The following is a 24,072-nucleotide window of genomic DNA, read 5'->3' as shown; positions in this document are numbered from 1 at the left end:
CGAATGGCACTCTGTACAGGATATATGCCAGTTTATCGCTCAGTGTATTTGGGATAGACTCCATACCCACCTACTTACACTATAATATGTAATAAAATTTAATATCAATACAATCCAGGCACCTGTGGGTTCAGGAACCTGCTCAGGGGCCAGACAGTGGTAATCCGGCAGATGTGGGGCTTGAACCAGAGACCTTCTGTTTATTAGTCCTGTTCTATAACCGCTGAGCTACTAGTGCCCAAATCTAATGGCACCCTGTTAAGAATGTATGCCAGCCTTCCGCTTAGTGTTTTTGGAATAAGCTCCATACCCACCTGTTTACACTATAATATATAATAAAATATAATATTAATACAATCCAAGCACTTCTGATTTAAAGAACTTGCTCAGGGGCCCAACAGTGGAAGTTCTGTGGATGTGGGGCTTGAACCAGAGACCTTCTGTTTATTAGTCCAGTCTTTTAACCGATGAGCTACTAGTGCTCAAATTGAATAGCACCCTGTATAGGATGTATATCAGTCTTACTGTTTTTGGGATAGACTCCACACCCACCTGTTTACACTTGCGCTTACAATTGTGACCTAATACATTGCAAGCAATTGAGGGTGAGGAGCCTTCCTCAGGGGCCCAACAGTGGCAATCCAGCAGATGTTGGGCTTGAACCAAAGACCTTTACTGCTGAGCCACACTGCAGAGCTACTAGTGGCCAAATTATATGCCACTCTGTACAGGATGTATGCCAGCTTTTCGCTTAGTGTTTTTGACCTAATACAATGCAAGTAATTGTGGCTGAGGAGCCTTGCTCAGTGTCAGCTTGGCATTGGTGGGACTAGATACATAAAATTGAACGTGCCGTTATTGCAGCTGGAGGCAAAAGCCTTGATACCAACCGAGCCCTGAGTGTGTGGCATCTTGAACTGAATCTAAAACTGTACTATTCGTTTAGTTGCACCCTGGTGTTACACCCACTGACTCGACTCATTACCTTTAATGTGTCTCCCTTGTTCCCCTGCGTCTGTGTCCCGCCCACCTCACTGCGGCACTGACCTCTCTGGCGTCGAGTCTTTCTTCTGTGGTAAAGTAATTAATGGAAGTCGTTTTTCTCCTCAATGGATGAGTTAGAGTTCGGCTCTTTGGCAGCGCTTCTCTTTTTCTACTTTGGTATAATGAGCTTTCCTTCCTCCTCAGACGGAGAGAGAAGAACAGCAGCAGTCGGACACGATCGAATCATATTTGATCTGTCTCAGCTCATTTCTTTACTACACAAATCTGACTAACAGCATCTAAATTTAATCCCATTCTATTTGAATGTGGCTCATTTGGCACGCTCCTGTTGTTTGTCCTGTTTTTACTTAGAACTTTTGTAGACGAGTGGAATTGGACACGGGACAAAACAGGGGCTGTTTAGTATAACTCCTGTTTATTAAAGAAACTGTGCACTATACGTTTGATGTTTTAAGTATCGTAGGAAACTTAATTCAGTGGGATGCATACAAATCTGGCAACCAGTTCCAGAAACATGGCTGCGGTTATTTATACCTGGTTAAGGATTTCGGCCTGCATTTCCACAATCAAACAAAATACCTAACGAACCACAGTTACAGAATCCTCTCGCAGCTTTGCACCAGTTTTCACCCATGCGCATTTACTTATGTGTAAATAAGCATCATTTGTACAAAAATGTTGTATTTTATTGTTTTTTTAATGAAAACAAGTGTAATCATGGGTCCAAAAAGATCAGCAATCCAACCAATCCTAAAGAAAAGCAGTGAGAACGACTGAACTGTCAAGAATTCGTTGTGAAGGCCGCTCAGGTGGTGCAGCGGTAAAAACACACGCTGGAACCAGAGCTGGGATCTCTAATACATAGTATCGAATCTCAGATATGCCTGCCGGCTGAGGCTGAGCGGCCACATGAACAACGATTGGCCAGATGGAGACTCTCTCTCCCATGACTGGTGCAATTACGACCTCTGCTGGCTGATTGATGGCGCCTGCACAGAGATAAAAAAGAGTGCTCTCAGGGTGTCTCTCCATACACAACGCTGAGCTGCACCGCACTCGTCAAAGTGTAGGTGATAAGATGCATACGGCTGCTGCCCACGTGTCGGAGGGGGCGTGGGTTAGCTTCGTTCTCCTCAATCAGAGCAGGGATCGGCACTGGTGGAGAGGAAGTGTGACGCAATCGGGCAATTGGATGCGCTAAAAAGGAGAAAAAGGGGAGAAAACGCATAAACAAAATATATATTAAAACAAAAAGAATTCGTTGCGAAGTTTGAAGGTCCATTATAAAACATAAAAAGGCAATAAAAGAGGTTCATGTACCGAAACGAGTGACAGCACATAGATTCCTGTTTGTATGTTTATGGTTATACTTCATTAATGCCTTATCTGTGCCATTAAACTATTAGCCATAGTAGTAAAAGTGTAAAAAAGTATTGCAAATAAATAAAACTTAAGTTAATCTCGTGTGTTTAGAATATTTTGGTATTTTGGTATATTTCAGTAGAGTTGGTCCAACCTAATGACCTATTAATGGCTGCAGCCTTGAGCCAAGTGTAAGTTTAGTATCTGACACTACAATTTGGTTTATATATATATATATACAGTGTATCACAAAAGTGAGTACACCCCTCACATTTCTGCAAATATTTTATTATATCTTTTCATGGGACAACACTATAGACATGAAACTTGGATATAACTTAGAGTAGTCAGTGTACAGCTTGTATAGCAGTGTAGATTTACTGTCTTCTGAAAATAACTCAACACACAGCCATTAATGTCTAAATGGCTGGCAACATAAGTGAGTACACCCCACAGTGAACATGTCCAAATTGTGCCCAAAGTGTCAATATTTTGTGTGACCACCATTATTATCCAGCACTGCCTTAACCCTCCTGGGCATGGAATTCACCAGAGCTGCACTGGTTGCTACTGGAATCCTCTTCCACTCCTCCATGATGACATCACGGAGCTGGTGGATGTTAGACACCTTGAACTCCTCCACCTTCCACTTGAGGATGCGCCACAGGTGCTCAATTGGGTTTAGTCCATCACCTTTACCTTCAGCTTCCTCAGCAAGGCAGTTGTCATCTTGGAGGTTGTGTTTGGGGTCGTTATCCTGTTGGAAAACTGCCATGAGGCCCAGTTTTCGAAGGGAGGGGATCATGCTCTGTTTCAGAATGTCACAGTACATGTTGGAATTCATGTTTCCCTCAATGAACTGCAGCTCCCCAGTGCCAGCAACACTCATGCAGCCCAAGACCATGATGCTACCACCACCATGCTTGACTGTAGGCAAGATACAGTTGTCTTGGTACTTCTCACCAGGGCGCCGCCACACATGCTGGACACCATCTGAGCCAAACAAGTTTATCTTGGTCTCGTCAGACCACAGGGCATTCCAGTAATCCATGTTCTTGGACTACTTGTTTTCAGCAAACTGTTTGCTGGCTTTCTTGTGCGTCAGCTTCCTTCTGGGATGACGACCATGCAGACCGAAGTTGATGCAGTGTGCGGTGTATGGTCTGAGCACTGACAGGCTGACCTCCCACGTCTTCAACCTCTGCAGCAATGCTGGCAGCACTCATGTGTCTATTTTTTAAAGCCAACCTCTGGATATGACGCCGAACACGTGGACTCAACTTCTTTGGTCGACCCTGGCGAAGCCTGTTCCGAGTGGAACCTGTCCTGGAAAACCGCTGTATGACCTTGGCCACCATGCTGTAGCTCAGTTTCAGGGTGTTAGCAATCTTCTTATAGCCCAGGCCATCTTTGTGGAGAGCAACAATTCTATTTCTCACATCCTCAGAGAGTTCTTTGCCATGAGGTGCCATGTTGAATATCCAGTGGCCAGTATGAGAGAATTGTACCCAAAACACCAAATTTAACAGCCCTGCTCCCCATTTACACCTGGGACCTTGACACATGACACCAGGGAGGGACAACGACACATTTGGGCACAATTTGGACATGTTCACTGTGGGGTGTACTCACTTATGTTGCCAGCTATTTAGACATTAATGGCTGTGTGTTGAGTTATTTTCAGAAGACAGTAAATCTACACTGCTATACAAGCTGTACACTGACTACTCTAAGTTATATCCAAGTTTCATGTCTATAGTGTTGTCCCATGAATAGATATAATGAAATATTTGCAGAAATGTGAGGGGTGTACTCACTTTTGTGATACACTGTATATAATTATCAGACTAGAAGATAACCACTACCAATATTCATTGTGACTAAAAGAAGGATTAAAAAAAGGTTTATTAGCTCAGTCCATGTGGAAGCTGATTAGAAGAGAGTAATTCACTTCTCAATGTGCTTCAAGCTAAAAATGTCCAAACCAGTTCTTAGAAACAACAAGCTCTTCTGTTTATTCAGTTCCAGCTCTGTGGTCAGTGCATGTACACAATGATCGGTTCCTCTGTAAGTGATGGTCATTAATAAAGCTTTATAGAACATGAAGTTTAGGACTTTATACATAATGCTGAACACCTGACCATGTTGAACATCTCATTTCAAAAAAGAGCATTTTTAAGGTCTGGCAACGATTTTAAGGTTAAGAAGATTAGGCATGGCTAGCAGTCACTGTTCAGTCACTGCCTATTAAACAGTTTTGTGTTTCATTCATTTTTAATCCTTTTAATATTTCCCACTGTTTTTTACAGGTAGTGGACTGTTCCTGGGATGAGACAGTAAAAATCTACACCCCTGCCTGTCTGGATGCCGTGCAGCCCTGACCCTTATAAGAGGAATGAGGAGTAGTGGAGGTTTCAGCTTCCTTTGCAGCGGCTTTCCAAAATAAATGAACATCAGAAACCGAACGTGTCCAGACTGAATGGGCTGAACGTCTAGACTGACAGTTTATGTTCATGTTGGTGGAGATACCAAGCGTTCTATTCAACAGACCCAGAAACGAACAAGCCACAACCTACATTATAGAACTTGTTCTTGTTCGAACCCTGTTCTGTACCACGTACCCGTCAAACCACAAGTCCAGTTCGTCTTGATCCACCAATCAGAACTCGAGGAAGACAGGCATCATGGCTCTTCTCTGTACCAGCACCCAGGAGGTGGAACGGGCTTCCCATCTGGAATCTCTCGCTGTCAACAGACGATTAAAGACCTTCGTCATCTCTTTACTAAGCATTTTAGTGGCTTATCCCAGCTTTTCAATGGACGCAAGGCACACAGTTACACCTGGTACGGGGCGCCAGTCCATCGCAGGGCAGACACACAAACACACTCATTCACCTATAGGGCAATTTAGTGTCTCCAGTTAACCTCACTGCATGTTTTTTGGACTGTGGGAGGAAACCGGAGCAGAAGGGTGTGAGGCAGTGAGGCGACAGTGCTACCCACCAAACCCAGTGCTACCCACCAAACCACCGTGCTGCCCCTTTTGACCATATAAGAGTGCACCAGGTTGTTGGTGTTTGTTTTTGTTCCTGTTTGTAAAACGAATCACCGAGTGCCTTTATGCTAATAAAATTCAGTCCCATTTTGAAAGTGCTGATTGTGTGAATAAAGAAATAAACTCATCTCTTTAATTCCTGATCCTGAAATCTTTTTGTTTGTTCTCTCACAGTCTTGCCGAGGAAAAATAACTTTTTCTTGCAGCACGATTGTTGCAGAATGCAAATCAGCTTGAATAATAAAATAAAGCTACACGCCCTCCTGCTTACGGATTTGCAACCTACATGGCATGTAAATAAGAGAGAGCAAATGCATGTACATTTGCCAAATGGCCTCTTTTTGTAGTTTTTCACTTTGCCATAGGGTGCAAAACATCAAACGTACATCCAGATAATCTCTACGGATGCACGTTGGCGGGACAACGGGTCATTCCGAATCTCCAGTGACCCCTAGTGAGTTTAAACAAGACGCTATCATATACAGCCACCTTAACAAGAAGTCATGTTTCAGCCTGTCCAGACCTGCTTCATTTATTTCTTGTTTATTGGGAAGTTCAACTGCATCCAGGAGCAACAACCGCTCAACTTCAGACCGAAAGAGCAAACTGTGGACCTTATGAAGTCCATCATCAGTTTCAGTGCTCACTACAGAGTTCCAGACTGTGTCTGAAAACTCTTCCAGAAGCTCATAAGCCTAAAATCACGACGTTCAATAAGAAGTGTTAACTGCTGAACTCTGGAGCAGTAGAACATTGGCATGTTCTCTGAAGTGCTGACTGACCACTCCAGTCTGTACAAATGCTGTTTTTGATGATTTGTTTGCTTTTGTCTGTTCAGTAAAGATGCGCTCAGGTGGCACGTCAGTCTATTATGCAAACCCTGATCTCAGCCATGCGTCTACCAGCCAGACTTCTACACATGTGATTGGCTGTTCAGGAGGGCGGTGCTGGTTGGTGGCCAAAGCCCTGCGATTGATTGGCGCCCTGTCCAGGGTATTCCTGCGTTGCACCCATGGGTTGTTTTGTTTTCTGGTGGAACTGGACCAGCCATGACCCCGACCAGGATAAAGCCGGTCGATGAAAGTGAAATTAAATAAATGAAATTTTCCAGTAAAGGGAAATCTAAACCCTATAATAACTCTCTATGCTGGTATTTTGAGGATTGCCCTTTCTTGACCCTTTTCCTCCAGAAAACACCCAGGCGATTGCATTAAATACACTAGCAACACCCTGACTATCACCTTAGATACCATAACACCTCACCGACCAGTAACACCCTAGCAGCCACCTGTGATATCATACCGGTAACATTGTACCCTCTGGCAATTACCTAAATACTATAGCACCTACCTAACAACACCCTAACAATCACCTGGTATACTATAGCAACCACCTAGCAACCTCCTATCAACCTCTAAATGAGTTGAACATTGGTGCAACCACCCAACAACACCCTAGTAATCACTTGGAAGGCGAAAGCAACAACCTTGGGTACCTTAGCAACCCATTTGACCCTAGCAACCATCTGACAACACTGCAACAATTCCCATGAACGCTCTGTCTGAGCATTAAGCTATAAAGCATCATAGCAACCACACAGTAAAACCCTAGCAACCATCTGGCAACACCCTTGCAGTACCCGGGAATAGTTTACGCTATGCAATTACTTTGCAGTTTTTCAATACATTTAGTTAATTCATGTAATAAAATATAATAAATATTGATTTGCACATTTTATTCAGATTATTTATTTTATTTTATTCAGCTACTAAAAACAAGATTAAAGTAAATCATTTTATTTGAACCACATTAACTTCCATTTTAGAGACGATGGCTTTCATTGATGACTTGCATAAAGTTTACAGCTTACTGTCCAGTGTATTTAATAATTGTAATATTATTAAATTACTGTAGTTATATTAATTACAGTGGCTTTAGACCTCTTTAATCGCCCCTTTATGACAAAGTATTATTTATTTACAAAGGTGGGGCGGCATGGTGGCTTGGTGGGTAGCACTGTCACCTCACAGTAAGAAGGTCCTGGGTTCAATCCACAGGTGGGGTGGTTCGGGTCCTTTCTGTGTGGAGTTTGTATGTTCTCCTCATGTCTGTGTGGGTTTCCTCCCACAGTACAAAGACGTGTAAGTGAGGTGAACAGGTTCACATTTCTTTGCACTCTGCATTTTTGGAGCTCTTTTAAAGCGACGTTTGGGTTCTGACCAAGACGTGAGTATTTAGTTGATTCAGAAATTATTCAGGTATGAAAAGTGGTAAATTGCACAATTTATGTGGATTTAATTTTAAATGGATATAAATGCTATTTGTCTTCATTAATCTTCACTCAGAGGCGTTTCGATCCCACTTGTTGAAAAGCCTGTTGAACACTATAGATTAAATGATTTAACACTGAAGTGAGCCTTGCTCTGCCATGGATGAGAATGAAGAGCAAATTAACACTAAAGAAAATGTTATCATTTACATTAATTTTAAGCATAAATTACAAATAAAAACAAAATATAAATCTATTCAGTTTTGTGGCATCATTTACCAAAACTGCATCCACATTTCTTTCTTTGACATACTTATGTGGAAAACTGAAATATAAGTGATTTGCACTATTAGTTTCCTTCTGTAGTTCCGACGAAGTCCTGGGACGGTACACCAATGTTCCAAGTTTTCTACATTTTTAAATAGATAATGAATTATGGCTCTCATTGTGGTTCGCTGGAGTCCCAGAACTGTAGCAATGACTATGTAACCTTTTCCTGACTTCTAGATTTTAATGGTTTGTCATTTGTATTGACATATCTTTAGAAAGTGTCGTCATGAGCTGCTTTTTGAGACCTTTTAGCCTGCTTCACATGGCCAGACAGGTTCTGTTTGATGATGTTTAGATTCAACAGGTCTGGCACCGATCATGCCTGGGTGTGGCTAGTCACATTGAATTGAAGTTTGTTTGTTTGTTTGGATTTTAACGTCATGTTTTACACTTTGGTTACATTCATTACAGGAACGGTAGTTACTCATTACACAAGGTTCATCAGTTCACAATGTTATATCAATCACAGTCATGGCCAACCTTGTATCTCCAATTTACCTCACTAGCATGTCTGTGGGAGGAAACCGGAGCACCCGGAGGAATCCCACGTGGACACGGGGAGAACATGCAAACTCCACACAGAAAGGACCCGGACCGCCCCACCTGGGGATCGTGCCGCCCTTGAATTGAAGTCAACTGAATTTGGTTAACTGGTGATTTACTGTAGACTAATAATAAAAGTAGTTGGATGATCTGCAACATATTTGTGTGAAAGAAAGAACAATTTAAAGTGTGTTGATTTATTTTTAATATGATTTATGATTATGATTTATTATTTTAATGTTTTAATGCGTACAGGTAATTATCAACACCTTCAATCATATCTAATTATCAATCATATCTGATCAGATGTGTTGCTCGCTAAAGAAAAGTGAGCCAGATTAAAGTAACTCTGTTAATAGAAAAATATTGGTGTAACTGGTTGTGTTAAAGCAACAGGCATTAAGCATGACATTTTCAGGGAGTCTAAAATTGCTAGAGACGCCCTTGTGGGCAACTAGAGACAAGAGACAAGAGAGTTGGGTAATAAAAAGAAGAGAACCAACTCCCTACCCAAAAAGAATCCATCAGTCTGTTTAGTCTAAATGGTGCTGCAGAAGGCGCAGTGCGTAGTGCGTTCAGTTCAGCACACACACACACACACACACACACACACTTTACACACTGGGTAGAGAGCGCACACACACACACTTAATCTGTACCCTTACAGAAAGGAACACTGTAAGATGAGGTAACAGGACTGCAGGGAAATCCCCACTGTTCGTGACTGGTCGGGACTCTGGGATGCGCCCGCGTTTGTGCACCTCACCTGGATTTGATGATTGGTTTTGGACAAACTTTACCTGCGAGGTTTTAGTGGCGAACTGGTTTTTTATCATCATTTCCAGCATAGGCTGAATTTTGCGCAGCATCCAGGTGGAAGCTTCTCCAACTTCTCCAACCACTAAAACCTCATGATGGAAGTTTGTAAGGGAAGACTGCTGGGCATCTCGGTGGCCGTGGCGCACGGCGTGTTCTCCGGCTCCCTAAACATCCTGCTGAAGTTCCTCATCAGCACCTACCACTTCTCCTACCTGACCCTGATCCAGTTCCTGACCAGCATCACGGCGGCCATCACGCTGGAGATTCTGCGCCGGACAGGAGTGGTGAACATCCCGGCGCCCAGCTGGCGGCTGGTGCGCGTGTTCGCGGGAGTGTGCGCGCTCTCCACGCTGCAGTCCACGCTCACCCTGTGGTCACTGCGTGGGCTCAGCCTGCCCATGTACGTGGTGTTTAAACGCTGTCTGCCCCTCGTTACTCTCGCGGTCGGAGTGTGCGTGCTGCGGGATGGAGCTCCGTCTCCCGGGGTGATCGTGGCTGTTCTCATCACCACCGGAGGAGCCGCACTGGCCGGTAATTTACGCACACATATACTCGCTATATGCACATTTAACTCAAGTTTGCACACATTTGTAAGACACTGCATGTCATAGCAGACTGAATTGCACTTCTTATGCAAAATACTGTATGTCGAGTCAAAAATACAAACAGCAATATAGATTCATTATTTAATCTACATTTGATATTTAATAATTTGTGGATAATTCCTTATTAGAGATGATCACCAAAAGTTGGTCATTTCTCTGTGCCCATATAATCAGGTCTAGTTCAACTGCACCTATTAAAGGTACATGAACCAGTGGACTATTTCCAAGGCCAAACAATCAGCTATTAGGTAATACAAGAACTAAATCAAACTATAATGAAGACAAATTGCACTTGTGCGGGTTTATTACAGCTCAGATTTAAAACTTTTTTGCTCTCATGGGGACAGTTGTCTTTATACAGTACAGGACTAGTAAGTGAAAGGTTGCTGGTTCAAGTTCCACCACAGCCAGGTTGCCACAGTTGGGCCCCTGAGCAAGAAAACTAGAATTATTCATTCTAATGTGCTCAGGTAAATATTACTGTAGCCCAGTACGGCTGGGATCCAGGGTTTAAACTCCCAGTGGTGCTATCGGCATCTACGTACAGACGTTATTGGCTGTGTATGTTTGGAAGGGGGTGGAGTGGGGGGGATTAAAAGTCTGTGATTAATTAGCGTCCTATATATCTGGGGTGCGATACTGCATTGTGCCCCAACTTGACCACAAATATATGCCATGTAGAGTGACCTTTTTTCCAGCTATGCCAAGGGTGCCAATAATTCTGACGCTGACTAACTAACTAAATCAAACTATTACGTAATACATTTCTCATTAGGGTTCCACCTAAATTTGCTAGCAAATACATGAATAACTGACAAATGTGCATATGAAAATATTCTTGAATGGATGAATATGGGTCATTTTTGACCCATGTTGTGCATTAGAAGAGGTTTGCTTAGCTTGTGCATCAAAGGGTTAAAAAGGTGTGTGCATGGACTGGCCAATCCTTTGATTAGAGTGCCATTTGAAGATGAAAAGATGACATTTTGAAATTGCAAGTTAATCAATGGGACCATTGTGTTTTTTGGGGAACTGAAGACAGAGTGCCGAGTGGAATGAGTCTAAATTAAGTCAGAATACCACAAAGGATCACTTTATTTACCAGAGACATCTTAAAGCTCTGCTGGCCAACAGTTGCTTTGCAACAAATTACTGTTGTTCATTTGTGGTGTCTAAAAATATTTTTACTAGAGACAGATGATGTTGATTTTGGTTTTCTAGACATATTATTGTTAATACCTATTAATGCATACTTTTATTTTCATAAGTACAAAGACCAAAAAAGACAAAAGCAGTTAATTAAACCCCAGCATCACCACCACAACCATTCCACTATACAACAAAGGTGTAAATAATAAACTAGCACCTCTGTATATCAGATTGATTATGTTATTTATAAGTCAATAATGGGTCAATAATATTAATAATGGGTTTATTTGTTCACATTTCTTCTGTCTGACTGATGTGTATAGGTGCAGGAGACCTCCATGGCGACCCATTTGGATATGTGACAGGCATTTTAGCCGTCATCATCCACGCATCGTACCTGGTGCTCATCCAGAAGACCAGTGTGGACAGTGAGCACGGCCCACTGACCGCTCAGTACATCATTGCTCTGGTAGCCTCACCTGTGCTGCTCGTCTGCTCCTTAGTGAGCATGGACGCCATCAACATGTGGACGTACGACGGCTGGAAGAACCCGTTCATCACCGGCATCTTCTGTGTCTGTGTTGTAATCGGTTGTGCCATGAACTTCACCACGCTGCACTGCACCTACATCAACTCTGCCGTGACCACCAGCTTTGTGGGTGTTGTGAAGAGCATAGCCACTATTACAGTAGGCATGCTGGCCTTCAGCGATGTTGAGCCCACCACACTGTTCATAGCTGGCGTGGTGGTCAACACTGTCGGCTCTATCACCTACTGCATAGTGAAGTTCTTCGAGGCCAAGAAGAAGCTTGCCTATCAGGACATGGATGAGGCCGTGAAAGATCAGGAGCCACCGGGAGAACCGTACGTGGATCCTACATCCAAAACCGACGGAGATGTCGAGAATTTCCCGAATGAAAACCTGTCAGGCACGATGGAAGACAGCGGCCTGGGTCCCGTTTCTGACAACAGAGTCACAGAGTCGATAGAGTTACAAAAATCTGTAACAGAAAGTGAAAATGAAAATCAGACTACGAATAACTTTGGTGGCGTGTTGAGATCAGTGCGCACCTTAAAATTTCTTAAGAAAGGCACGTTACTGGACAACATGGAGGTGCAAAGTCCTTGATGACGGTTCAGCGAGCTGCATGCCAGGTTAAAGCACTCTCACAGACTGACTGTGAACAAATGGAATGTTTGCTTTTTACTCACTCCTGTAAACCTGGATTTAAAAAAAGTTAGTATTTTTTAAATGAAGACTTGTGGTTTGTTTGTATATTAGCTAAAATAATATATGGGCTGTTTTTAAGAGTGGGAGTTTCATAATGACTGATGACTTCTCCATATTGCAATGTTGATCCAAATTAAAGAAATACTTATGCAACTAAAGAAAATAAGTCCCCAATTTTTGCTAACCCCAAATGTAGTTAAGACGTGTTTGTTATGCAGTTATTGCTTCTTTTGTTTTGCACTGGAACTAATGTAGTTTTATCATTTCATTTATTTAATGACTTTGATGAAAAAAAGAATAGCACCAATAGCATGTCAAACTAGTGCACGACCTACTGTGTCATTTCTATTTGGACACTACCTAGTATACATCAGTCTTTTAGCTTTTGCAAGTTATTTACTTTCCAAACATTTTAAAACATTTTATTAAAAGCCAACACTTGATGACGTTGACTAGACTAGACCAGACTAGAGTTTATTTAGCCTTGTTTGCACTGGTTCACCTCTAATAAAACTGAAAGTGTGTTGAATGTAATTGGTTCATTCAATTAAGTAATTGTGAAGCTTAAGATGGCACTAAAGATTGTGTACTGTGGTGAATAACTTGCACCCAATGCTTGAAACCTGGACCAAAAATTCAAGAAATGTTTACTGTTTACTATTTACATTTTTGCCATTTAGCAGCTTTTATCCAAAGTGATGTACAGTACTGTGAAAGTATAATGTCTAAGCAATTGAGAGTTGCTCAAGGGCCCAACAGTGGCAACCTGGCAGTGGTGGGACCTGAACCAGTGAACTTTCGATTACTAGTCCAGTACCTTAACCACTAGGCTACAAATTATGCTTTTAAATTCAAGTGCAGTCATGATACACAGACTGATTTATGTGGTTTACACAAGGTTTCTTAACCACTTGGCCATTGACCACAAGTGAGCCACAAAGAGCCAATTAATGGTACATGGTCCTACACTCAGCCTTACTGTCATATAGCATTAACACTTAATAGAAATAGAGTAATTATAATTATGGATTAAATTCCATTTCATTTCTGTCTCTTTAATATTATCATAAATTATTGCATTGATATTCATGCTTTATTTTCTTATTTAGACCAGTGTAATACCAATCTCTGGTCTGCTATTACATTTTTAATTTCCCATTTTGGAAGGATAGTCTGCATAATAAATGTAAAAATAAATAGGGTTCAGGGTTTGTTAGGACTTTGTCTCTGTAAACACAATCTTACACTGTGAGTTAATAGGATAATCATTTAAATACAATGTAAATACAATTTGCAGTTTTACAAAATCAGTTTTTACAATATAGACCTTCCTAGCTGTGCAAAAAAAGGATTTACACAGATTATAAAATAGTTTCCTATTGTACACTTTTAAGAGCAGTGGTTGCTCATCAGTTAAAGCCACATTGTGACACAAGTCTTATTAGTGTGTCACTTCAGATATAAGCATTTGTTAAATGCATATTTGTATATTTGTATTTGTATGTTGTATGTGACTGTTTCTGATACAATGTATGTAAAAATGAACTAAATGTCTCCCTAGGGGCAAAACAGTAAATGTATACTGCGGACACTTTATTCAATTAAAAGGAAATTAGGAAAATGTATAATTTTTTTAGATAGATAGACACTTGAGAGATTATAAAATAATAAGAGTGCACAATTTCCCCCTGACTCCAAACTTCCTTGCTAATCCCAAATGCATCTATTAGATATTAGGAAATAACAAACAATAAATTGGGAAAAAATTAAACTCTCTATTAAATCAAAAGCCATGTTGTATGGACATAAAGAGTAGACCTGTATTTCTGACTGTTTCTGATCTCTAGTTTGCTAGGTCCTGATCTTTGTTTAGTGTCTGTGAAGGTCTATTTTGTTTGTATCTCTCTGGGTACTCATAATTGCCTTAATGTGACTGAGTGAAGTCGTAAGTGATGACCTAAGATCAACACCTGCTCTTTTTTGGCTTTATAGTAACCTTGATAAAGATAGAGCAGTCATGGATGATTAGTGATTGAACTGTGTTTAAGAATGGGTTCCAATAAGCATGTTTGTATTTTAAATAATGGCTTTATTCATGTTAATGATGTGATGGGTCTCACACATACACCCCTAAACAGGGTAGGGAGGCAATCGATTACAGACCAAGCCATGCTTACACACTCACATACACCAAGGGTCAATTTAGAGCAACCAATCCACCTTCGTTATATTTTTGGGAGCTGGAAGAAAACTGGATTACATGGAGGAAACTCCCTCAGACAGAGTGAACCCAGGTTCTTAGCATCCATGGCTCTGCAGCACCCTCTCCACCAGCTTTGTCATTGTGTCAATGAAGTGAAAATGATCGACTACATTTGGGGTTAAATGAAAATTGTGTGGGCCAAAATATTTCTTAATGAAAAAGAATAAAAGTGAGCATTTTAAAGAGTGATTTAAATGAATGTGGAATTAAATCAGATTTTTTTGCACGCAGTGTCTGTCCTGGTGTGGATCCTATTTGAACTGGAAGTGTTTGTTGCATGTGTTACAGAAACGTACATCTAACAGACCTGAGATGTTCATGACATCTTTAAAGATATGGCTTTTATCTAAAACCCCCACCAGCTGGCAGTGATAAATGGCTCTGAATTGCCAGCTGATGATTTGATAAGGGTCACTGAACAGAAAAACAATCTGGAAAACTATCTGGATTACCTTCTACAGATCAGCCCAGGGGCAAGAGGATATTTAGTTATGTTTTATGTTGAAGTCAACATCATTAGAGCATGTATTAACTCGATGTTCGAGGTTCATACAGCTGATGGGGTTCGAGCCGACACACGACTGTAGTCGTGAGCTCTGTGATCTTTTGTAATATGGTAAAACTAACTCTAATGCAACTGCACATGTTCTGTGTAAAGAGATGTCTGTATGATTAAAGGAGAGTCTCTCTGAGTGTAAAAGCTTTCCAGATTTTCTTCACTTCTTGTATCTAAAGCACAGTGGATGGAAACAAACTACCAGTCACATGACTGGTCATCAGTTCATTGTTGCCGAAATCCACCCCAAAGTGATTAAGAAATAGTTCTCTGATCACAGACTGATCACAAGTTCAGGGCAAAAAAAATGTTTCAGGGCTGTAGATGCATAACAGTGTGCAGCAGGAGCTCAATAGTTCAAATTTCATGTCATTTCATTTTTAACAACCGATTTATCCTGGCCGTGGTTCCGGTTCCATCTGGAAACAATGAGTGTTTATATTTTTATTTAATTATGTCAATTCAGCAAACTGAAAGTACTCAGGCATTAAATGTGCAGAAATCTGTTCCCTGTAGAAAACGTGTTCACTATTTCTGTTTTGACAATCAGCAAAACATGGAACTGGAACAAGTGCGTTTAAACTATCATATAACTCTGTTTAATAGGGCAGTTGTAGCCTAGTGGTTAAGGTACTGGACTAGTAATCGAAAGGTCACTAGTTCAAGCCTCACCACTGCCAGGTTGCCACTGTTGGGCCCTTGAGCAAGGCCCTTAAACCTAAATTGCTTTGACTGTATACTGTCTCTGTACTGTAAGTCCCTTTGAATAAAGGCGTCTGCTAAATGCCGAGAATGAATGAATGTTATGTAAAAAATATTATCCATCATGGACGGCTTGGGAATCCAAAGAGTTAACAATATTTTATTACAAATAAAAACATAATATATCAGCTTATTTAACACATTTAGCGTAAATGAAAATCGTATTTGTTTAATTGTAAAAACTTCGTGTTTGATTCTTAGTTGATGAGTTCTATATTTGGTTCTGGATCAGTTTTAGGTCTCAGGATAAAAGTGTCTGTGATTTAATATGTTAGTAACTGGAGGGCCAAACATAAGACGTTAAACTGTCAGTATGAAGTAGCTCCTGCCGTGAGGAGATTGGAGCTTTATATATAACTCTGTAGGGTGGTAATAGTGGATGTTTATCTCTGGAGAAAACTTTCTACAATACTAAAACTTTAAAAGGTTTTTTGTTTGATGTGGGTGATCAAAACTACTCAGTACTTAGGTACTGAACTAGTAATCATAAGGTTGCTGGTTTCCACCCCACCGTTGCAAAGCTGCCACTGTGGGTCCCCTAAGCATATCTTCTGAATAAAACCTTCAGCTAAAGGCCACAGATTGGCCAAAGTGCTAAATATGGATTTTACCTGGACAATAAAATTTCAGAAAATATTTGCAGCTCATGAGTTGAACACTGTGGAGGACCAGATTTACCGGTGGTGGGTTGTCTTGCCATCAGCTAACTACCATTTACTCAGTTTGCGCATATCTGAATACTGGGATGTATATTATCAGTATAAGCCTCACTACAGCTTGCATCTTTTCCAGCTTTCATTTTTAGTTTCACTCTCTAAACGAAAGCACACACCACGAGTTTTTGTTCCAATACTCAGCTTGAGAGCAGGTTAAGAACACCATATGATCATAATTGTTCTAGCTCAAGGCACACAGTGAAAGGGTCATTTAACAGGAACAAATATGATAATGCCCTTCCAGCTAAATGCATAAAAAAAGTAATGAAATGAAAAGGCCATAGAGGAGCAACAAAAAACACTGAGTTTGCTAACAGCATCATAATATGTTTCTATTGTTCCTCCTGCTTTTGGCGAAAGTACACGCTTTCCAGATCACCAGTGTTTCTCGTGGCTCACGGCTGATCATCATGCAGCATTACTTTGCCTTTGGTCCCATTTCTGATTCATATCAAAATGCACATTTTTGTTAGCTACATTTGTGAAATTACATATTTTGCTTTAAGATATAAACGTAAAAAGGAACATTGATTAAACTTAGCTAAAGGGTCTTGAAGAACTGAGTTTGAGCCTGGGCTGGCTTCTTTTAATTGTCCCTGGGTGTGAATGAGTAAGTATGTAGTGAGCTGTAATGGATTGGTATCCTGTCCAGGGTGTGTTCCTGTCCTGTGTCAAGTGTTTCCAAGCAGCTTCCAATCCCACCTTGACTGTGACCAAAAGGAAGGCATATGTACATATATGTACACAGTAAATGTGCAGTTATAAGCAAAAGTTTGGCCAACTTACATAAGCAAATGATTTTAAAGTTTAAAAAAAATGAAACCTCTGCTGTAAAATATAAAACAAAAGCTTAAAATAAAATAAAAAAGCTTTTTGTACCAAGCTAGAAGTTTTTGTAGATGGATTTTAGTTCTAAAATATTCTGTTTAGGATCTAATCGCAAATTCCCAATGATGTTCAAGTTAGGAGACTCTAAGGGCCATTTTTAAGATTAAGCTTGTTACTCGAAGTACTTGATAGTGGATTTGAAATTATGTTTTAAATAATTATCCTGAAGTGACTGTGTCACATTTGCTTCCATAATTTGCTGATATGTAGTAGACTTCATTTTTCCATCTAACTGTGCAATGTTTCATGTGCCAGTAAATGAATTAAGTCGACATAAAGAATAAAAATAGAGCTTTTTAATGAAAGTTTTAATGTAAAAAGTAATCACACACATGCATACAGTACTTACACTCTAAATTGAATCATATTAGTCATAGTTCATCATTCAAAATGTATTTAACATTAATTATTTTAAAGATCTTTTTTTTATAGGTGATTGATTATATGAAGTTAAATTATAAATGAGGTATATTTTTAATGCTGGATACTGGGCTACATTGCACTGCTCATGGAAAAACTGCTGACATGACTGAACCTGACTAATTAGCTTTGAATCAAGCTGTAGAATCATGAATTAGGTAAGGTGATCCAGATTATAAGGGAACTTTGGTCATTTCTTTGTTTCTTAATTGCGCATGTGTTTTTAAAAGCCAGGAAAATTTTTTTAGTTTAAGCTTTGCAGCCTTTGTTTATTCACAAACTAAGATTACATCTGAAAAGACACTTGCCAAAATGCAATTGTTAAAAATGAACTAGAGAAGTAGTACATGGAACACGTGTCCACTTACTGCACAAAAAAAATGTGATAAGCCTCCATCTAGTGGCCATTGTTACATTCCTTACAAAATAGAATTTATCCTTAATAACTGATCCTAGTAGGCCATCACTGTGACATTTCAATCAGTAGTAAAGTTGGTGGTCTTTCCTGCTGTCATGACTTTTGTCTTCTTGATATTGAGCTTTCCCATGTTTTCACTCTTTACTTATTAGGACCTTCAGGTCTTTCTGATTTTCTACTGTAAGTACTGTCATTTACATATTAAAGGTTACTGATGTTTCTTATTTAGGTCATTTATTAACACCCAAGTGACTAATTCAGCATAGTTATTTAGATATTAGCTGGATATATAGGTAAATGTTCAGATACTTATTTATTATTCTGAAAAACATTTATCTGAACCAAGATGAGACTGAAACAGGAACCTGATAGATAGATAGATAGATAGATTAGATAAATTAGATTAGATTAGATAGATAGATTAGATAGAGATAGATTAGATAGATGATTAGATAGATAGATAGATAGATAGATAGATAGATAGATAGATAGATAGATAGATAGATAGATAGATAGATAGATAGATAGATAGATAGATAGACAGACAGACACTTTATTGATCCCGAAGGAAATTAAAGGGTTAAATTAATAGGGCTGCACCTGAAAAATAATTGTTTCTCACCCCAGCCATACAGCCTGATTTAGTACCCTTAGATACTTGTGTATACAACACTTGTTACGTTTTATTATGGATTCTTTTCGAAAACTTATAAATTGTTCCTGTGTGGTTTCCACAGACACACATACATGTGGATCATTTTTATTTCCCTACCTGTTTTGCGAAAGTCTTTTCCGCAGAGCCGTGGCGGTTGCTACTCTTAGCCAATCAGTGCAGAATGCAGCATCGTATTAGCCAATCATCGCAGAGAAGGCGGTGCCTTCCCCTGAATACGGGTGTAACTATGAGAGAACGGTTGTGTTTTTGAAAGACCGGCGCATTTTTTAAAAACACTCGAGTCTGCTCGCTGGTGTTTGTTTGCTAGTCGACTGTTTAAGACCCCGTTTAACACAATGTAGGGAATTAAATCTTTCAGAAATGCTTTAAAATACATTATATTGTTTTCTTAATGTAACATTTACATGTTATTTATATTGATTTTACAGCTGAAATGGATTCGAGCAGCACAAAGTTACCGGACGCCTTTAAAACCCCCTGCAAACCAGCCGAGCTCAAGAGTCCAGGTACAGTTTCAATTTTATTAAGGTGTAAACCTTTTAACTGTGTTATTTATGGCATATTGGTACAACTTGATTGTGTTTAACTTGTTTCCTAAGTGAAATTGTACGTCTGAACTGTTTTTAATCCTTTCCAGTCAAACTACAAGCAAGTAGAAGTATTTGCACAATACAGTGTTATAAATAATCTCTCAATTTTAAGCAAACATCAGAGTTTTGAAACACAACAGATCATTTAGGCATCTTAAAGGTAATCTACAATGTTTAACTAGCAATCAGAAGGTTGCTGGGTCAAGCCCCACCACTGCCAGATTGCTGCTGTTGGACCCTTGAGCAAGGCTCTTAACCATCAATTGCTTAGATTGTATACAGTACTGTAAGTCCAAACTGAAGCTCTCTTACTGCAAAATACAGTTGTTCTTGGAATTATACTTAATTCTTGTTTATAGAAACAAGATTAATTGCCGTACATCAACCATAATAAATAATTCATTAAATCCGTGTAATCTAGAGCAGTGGTACCTCAGAGGTTAAAGTACAGGACTGGTCATTGGAAGGCCACTTGTTCAAGCCCCACATCTGCCAGGTTGCCACTGTTGGACCCTTGAGCAAGGCCCTTAACCCTCAATTGCTTGCAATGTATACCGTCTCAATTCTAAGTCACTTTGGATAAATGTGTCTGCTAAATGCTGAAAATGTAAATGTAATACACCACTAATCGTGTCAGTGTCTGGTTGAATGCAGTTTGAGATTCAGCCCCGACCTGACCACTCTGTATATTACTATCTTAGGATTTTTAGAATAAGACAGCACACTTTATTTTTTCCATAGGAAAAGTTATTGAAGGCTGATTTAAATACTTAATGTGGGCAACATCAGTAAATAATGAGCAATATTGAAGTTATACTGTATATTTTGTAGGTCAATTATGAATTTTTTTTTGTTTTTCTAATGCTGTTAATACATTAACAGAATATTCGTTAACCTAATTTCTGCTGCATACAGCTGTATACTAAGATTCACTCATTAATTTCAGTGAGGAAAATGTCCCAATGATGTGGGAAATCCCAGGAAGACTGCCCACAGACATGCCCACACATTTTCAGACAGATTCCTAAATGTAAAAAACCTGTTATTTTTAAATGTAATTTCTTTTCGATGTTTATTGATCTTCTCAGGTAGCATGTGTGGGACGCCAGTAACTATCCCGGCCTCTCCGTTCATGAAGAAGCTCGGCTGTGGCACCGGTGTTAATGTCTATCTCATGAACAGGCAAGATGATGATTGGTTAGAATCTGTAACTGCACTGAATTCTGTTTAGATCTTGTTTAGATGTGTTACATAAACTCTATTAAAAATGCTTTTAAGGAACGGAAAGCAAACTCACTCACCGTGGGCCATAAAAAAGATCAACAGCAAGTGCGCAAAGACACAGAAGAACGTCTACCAGAAGCGACTGTGTGATGAGGCGAAGATTTTAAAGGAACTGCAGCACCCCAACATTGTTGGTAATTAGTTCTTTAAATGTCAACGATTTTAAATCATGAGTAAACTTTGAAATAACAGATTAAGTAATTACAATTGTAATGATCTAAACTGTGACGTCTAAACAACAGGCTTCAGAGCATTCACGACAGCAAAAGATGGCTCTAAATGTTTGGCTATGGAGTACGGAGGAGAGCAGTCTCTCAACGACCTGATAGAGAAGAGGAGAGAGGAGGGATTGCAGGCGTTCCCAGTTGCTACTATTGAAAAAGTGGCCCTTCATGTAGCCCGTGGCCTACAGGTACAACATCATCATTTATCTGGTTCCTTTTCCCGCTGTGTTACAGTTTTCTGTCGAGCAGTTAATCTAGAGTTCAGTTTAAACATGTTCTATACAGTGTTGACCAGCCATGCAAGTACGTTTACTTTTTTATAAACCACTTGAGTTATTTTGGCTTTATATTTAGGGACGGAGTTTAGAGTGCAGATTTATCAATTTGTCAAAATGTGTCACTATATTTGCTCACTTTACACCGACTAGGCATAACATTATGAGCACTGACAGGTGAAGTGAATAACACTGATTATCTCTTCATCACGGCACCTGTTAGTGGGGGGGGGATATATTAGGCAGCAAGTGAACATTTTATCCTCAGAGTTGATGTTAAAAGCAGGAAAAATGGGCGAGCGTGAGGATCTGAGCGAGTTTGACGAGGACCAAATTGTGATGGCTAGACGACTGGGTCAGAGCATCTCCAAAACTGCAGCTCTTGTGGGGTGTTCCCGGTCTGCAGTGGTCAGTATCTGTCAAAAGTGGTCCAAGGAAGGAACAGTGGTAAACCGGCGACAGGGTCATGGCGGCCAAGGCTCACTGATGCCCGTGTGGTCCGATCCAACAGTAGCTCAAATTGCTGAAGAAGTTCATGCTGGTTCTGATAGAAAGGTGTCAGAAAACACAGAGCATCACAGTTTGTTGCGTATGGGGCAGCAAAAGGGGGACCAGCACAATATTAGGAAGGTAGTCATAATGTTATGCCTAATTGATCTATGTTCCTGTGATGTGCAATGCCCAAGTACTGGTTGCAGACAAGCAGCCATATATCTTTTTACTTTCACCTCCGTTGTAAAATTTGTCATTTTTCTTTATTAAAAAGACAAAAAAATGGATTGCACAGTGTTATATTTGTTATATTTGAAACATTTCTGCTCTTTTGCTCCTCAGTATCTGCACAATGAGAAAAAGCTCCTACATGGAGATATGAAATCTTGCAACGTCGTCATTAAAGGTGAATTCGATATGATCAAAATCTGTGACGTCGGTGTGTCTCTTAGGCTGGATGAGAATATGCAGGGTAGGTTAAGTGTGTCTGGTTTTATTTATTTTGTAAAAAAAAGAATCGAAACCTGTTTATAAACTGTAGCTCCGTTTATTGCAGTGAGCAATCCGAAGGCCTCATACATTGGCACAGAGCCGTGGAAACCCAAAGAGGCTCTGGAGGACGGCATCGTTACCGATAAAGCCGATATCTTTGCGTATGGACTCACGCTGTGGGAGATGATGACTCTATCTGTGCCACACTTGGAGCTGCTGGACACTGAGGGTGACGATGATGATGGTATTAACACTTCTATAAAGTTCGTGTACTTTGTCAGTTTATTTATTCGGTATTTTAAAATAAAAGTAGTCTTAAATTAAGGTATTTTAGATTAATTTAAGTCTTTTTGTCAGCAGTTACAGCAAAATAAGCTGATCTGTAATCAGAAACGTGCCTTAATGATTTAAAAAAATGGATTACTTCAAACTTGACCTCCAGCCAGAGCTGTTTCACTGTGGACAGATACAGTCCTTTGAGATGTATTCAGCCCCCAACTCCATTATCCATAGAAACTAAAATGTCCCATATTTATAAAGGTTTGCCTGATGAGCATCCAATAAGAAGATGCATTAATTTACAGATATTTTAAGTAGGTGATGCCTCATTGCTACACATCAATAACTAAAATGCAGGCTTAACCTTTATTTATCAGTCTAACTCTCTCAATTTTCTCCCAGATGACTCTTTCGACGAGGACGACTTTGATGAAGACGCGTATTACGAGAGGCTGGGAACTCGACCCCCGCTGGACGCAGCCACTCTCGGAAGTTCCTACCAGCAGATGGTGGAGCTGTTCTGTCTCTGCACTGAGGAGGATTTCAGCAAAAGACCTTCAGCCGCACATATCGTACAAGCTCTGGAGTCCAACAGCCGGCTGGATCATAAACACAACGATGTTATCGTGATAGATTAACGTCGACTAGAGTTTATAGTCTCCTCTTACTGCAGTCTGTGTATTTCAGTGTTGTATTGTCACATTTCCTGTCCTTCCTTAATCAGTGTGGAGTGAATTCTGTGTTTCACTGTTCTGTTTACTGTCTTTTAATAACAGTTATTAAACGTTAAACAATCGAACCTGACTCATTTCTGATCTTCTGTGGTTTTATCAGTGCAGTGAAAATGTGGTAATAAATCTGCTGCTGGTAAAACTATTTCACTAATAAGATTTCCTTCAGCTGCTCACATCTAAAAGGCCACAAAAATGATTCGTCCTCATTTAAATAGGCAGATTTTATGCTGGATGCCTTTAATAAACCAAACCCTCCACAGCTAGATTCATGTAAAACCTTCTGTATTTGAGTCCAGACTGGGATTCAACCCAATGACTAAAATCAAACAAAAATGTAATTGGGTCATTCCTACAATTCGGTGCCTTTTGTGTCCCCAGTACTGATCATTGTATTTATGAAGTACATTTTAAACAATACAATTTCTAAACATCTTACTGAAATAATTTTAACACTTTCAAATACTAAACACAAAGTTTTCTACCCCCCCAATAAAATGACTGTATACATACTGTTTTTATCTCTTAGATACCAGAGGTTTTCCCATGATCCCCAGTGCTGTACATTCTGATTTAGTGAAGTTGCCGTCCACCGTTATTTCTTACTACTGTCTCTTAAAATGAAGAGCTGTTTTACA

At 39.9% G+C, this 24,072-nt stretch overlaps 3 protein-coding genes across 3 annotated transcripts in view; all 3 read left to right on the top strand.

Moving 5' to 3' along the window:
- The window catches only part of pex7 (peroxisomal biogenesis factor 7), a 31,554-nt gene extending 25,996 nt beyond the window's left edge, over nt 1-5,558 (top strand). Inside the window, exon 10 of the mRNA XM_063001025.1 lies at nt 4,677-5,558. Within this exon, the coding sequence (XP_062857095.1) occupies nt 4,677-4,748 (72 nt within the window). The 3' untranslated portion in view covers nt 4,749-5,558. The remainder of the gene's footprint in view (nt 1-4,676) is intronic.
- A 3,917-nt stretch (nt 5,559-9,475) lies between these two features.
- Nucleotides 9,476-12,356, top strand: slc35d3 (solute carrier family 35 member D3). The gene is made up of 2 exons (XM_063001024.1): nt 9,476-9,914; nt 11,461-12,356. The coding sequence occupies exons 1-2, from the start codon at nt 9,476-9,478 to the stop codon at nt 12,264-12,266; spliced, it is 1,245 nt and encodes a 414-aa protein (XP_062857094.1). The 3' UTR covers nt 12,267-12,356.
- Nucleotides 12,357-19,327: 6,971 nt separating this feature from the next.
- On the top strand, nt 19,328-23,502 carry pbk (PDZ binding kinase). The gene is made up of 8 exons (XM_063001023.1): nt 19,328-19,404; nt 19,496-19,573; nt 20,746-20,839; nt 20,936-21,075; nt 21,184-21,353; nt 22,275-22,404; nt 22,489-22,668; nt 23,106-23,502. Exons 2-8 carry the CDS (start codon nt 19,501-19,503, stop codon nt 23,339-23,341), a joined length of 1,023 nt encoding a protein of 340 aa, XP_062857093.1. The 5' UTR covers nt 19,328-19,404; nt 19,496-19,500; the 3' UTR covers nt 23,342-23,502.
- The last annotated feature ends 570 nt before the right edge of the window (nt 23,503-24,072 follow it).

Source organism: Trichomycterus rosablanca, chromosome 9 (genome assembly GCF_030014385.1).
Source record: "Trichomycterus rosablanca isolate fTriRos1 chromosome 9, fTriRos1.hap1, whole genome shotgun sequence".
Classification (NCBI taxonomy): domain Eukaryota; kingdom Metazoa; phylum Chordata; class Actinopteri; order Siluriformes; family Trichomycteridae; genus Trichomycterus; species Trichomycterus rosablanca.
Note: the sequence above shows the minus strand (reverse complement) of the source record. Positions and strands in the feature narration are given on the sequence as shown.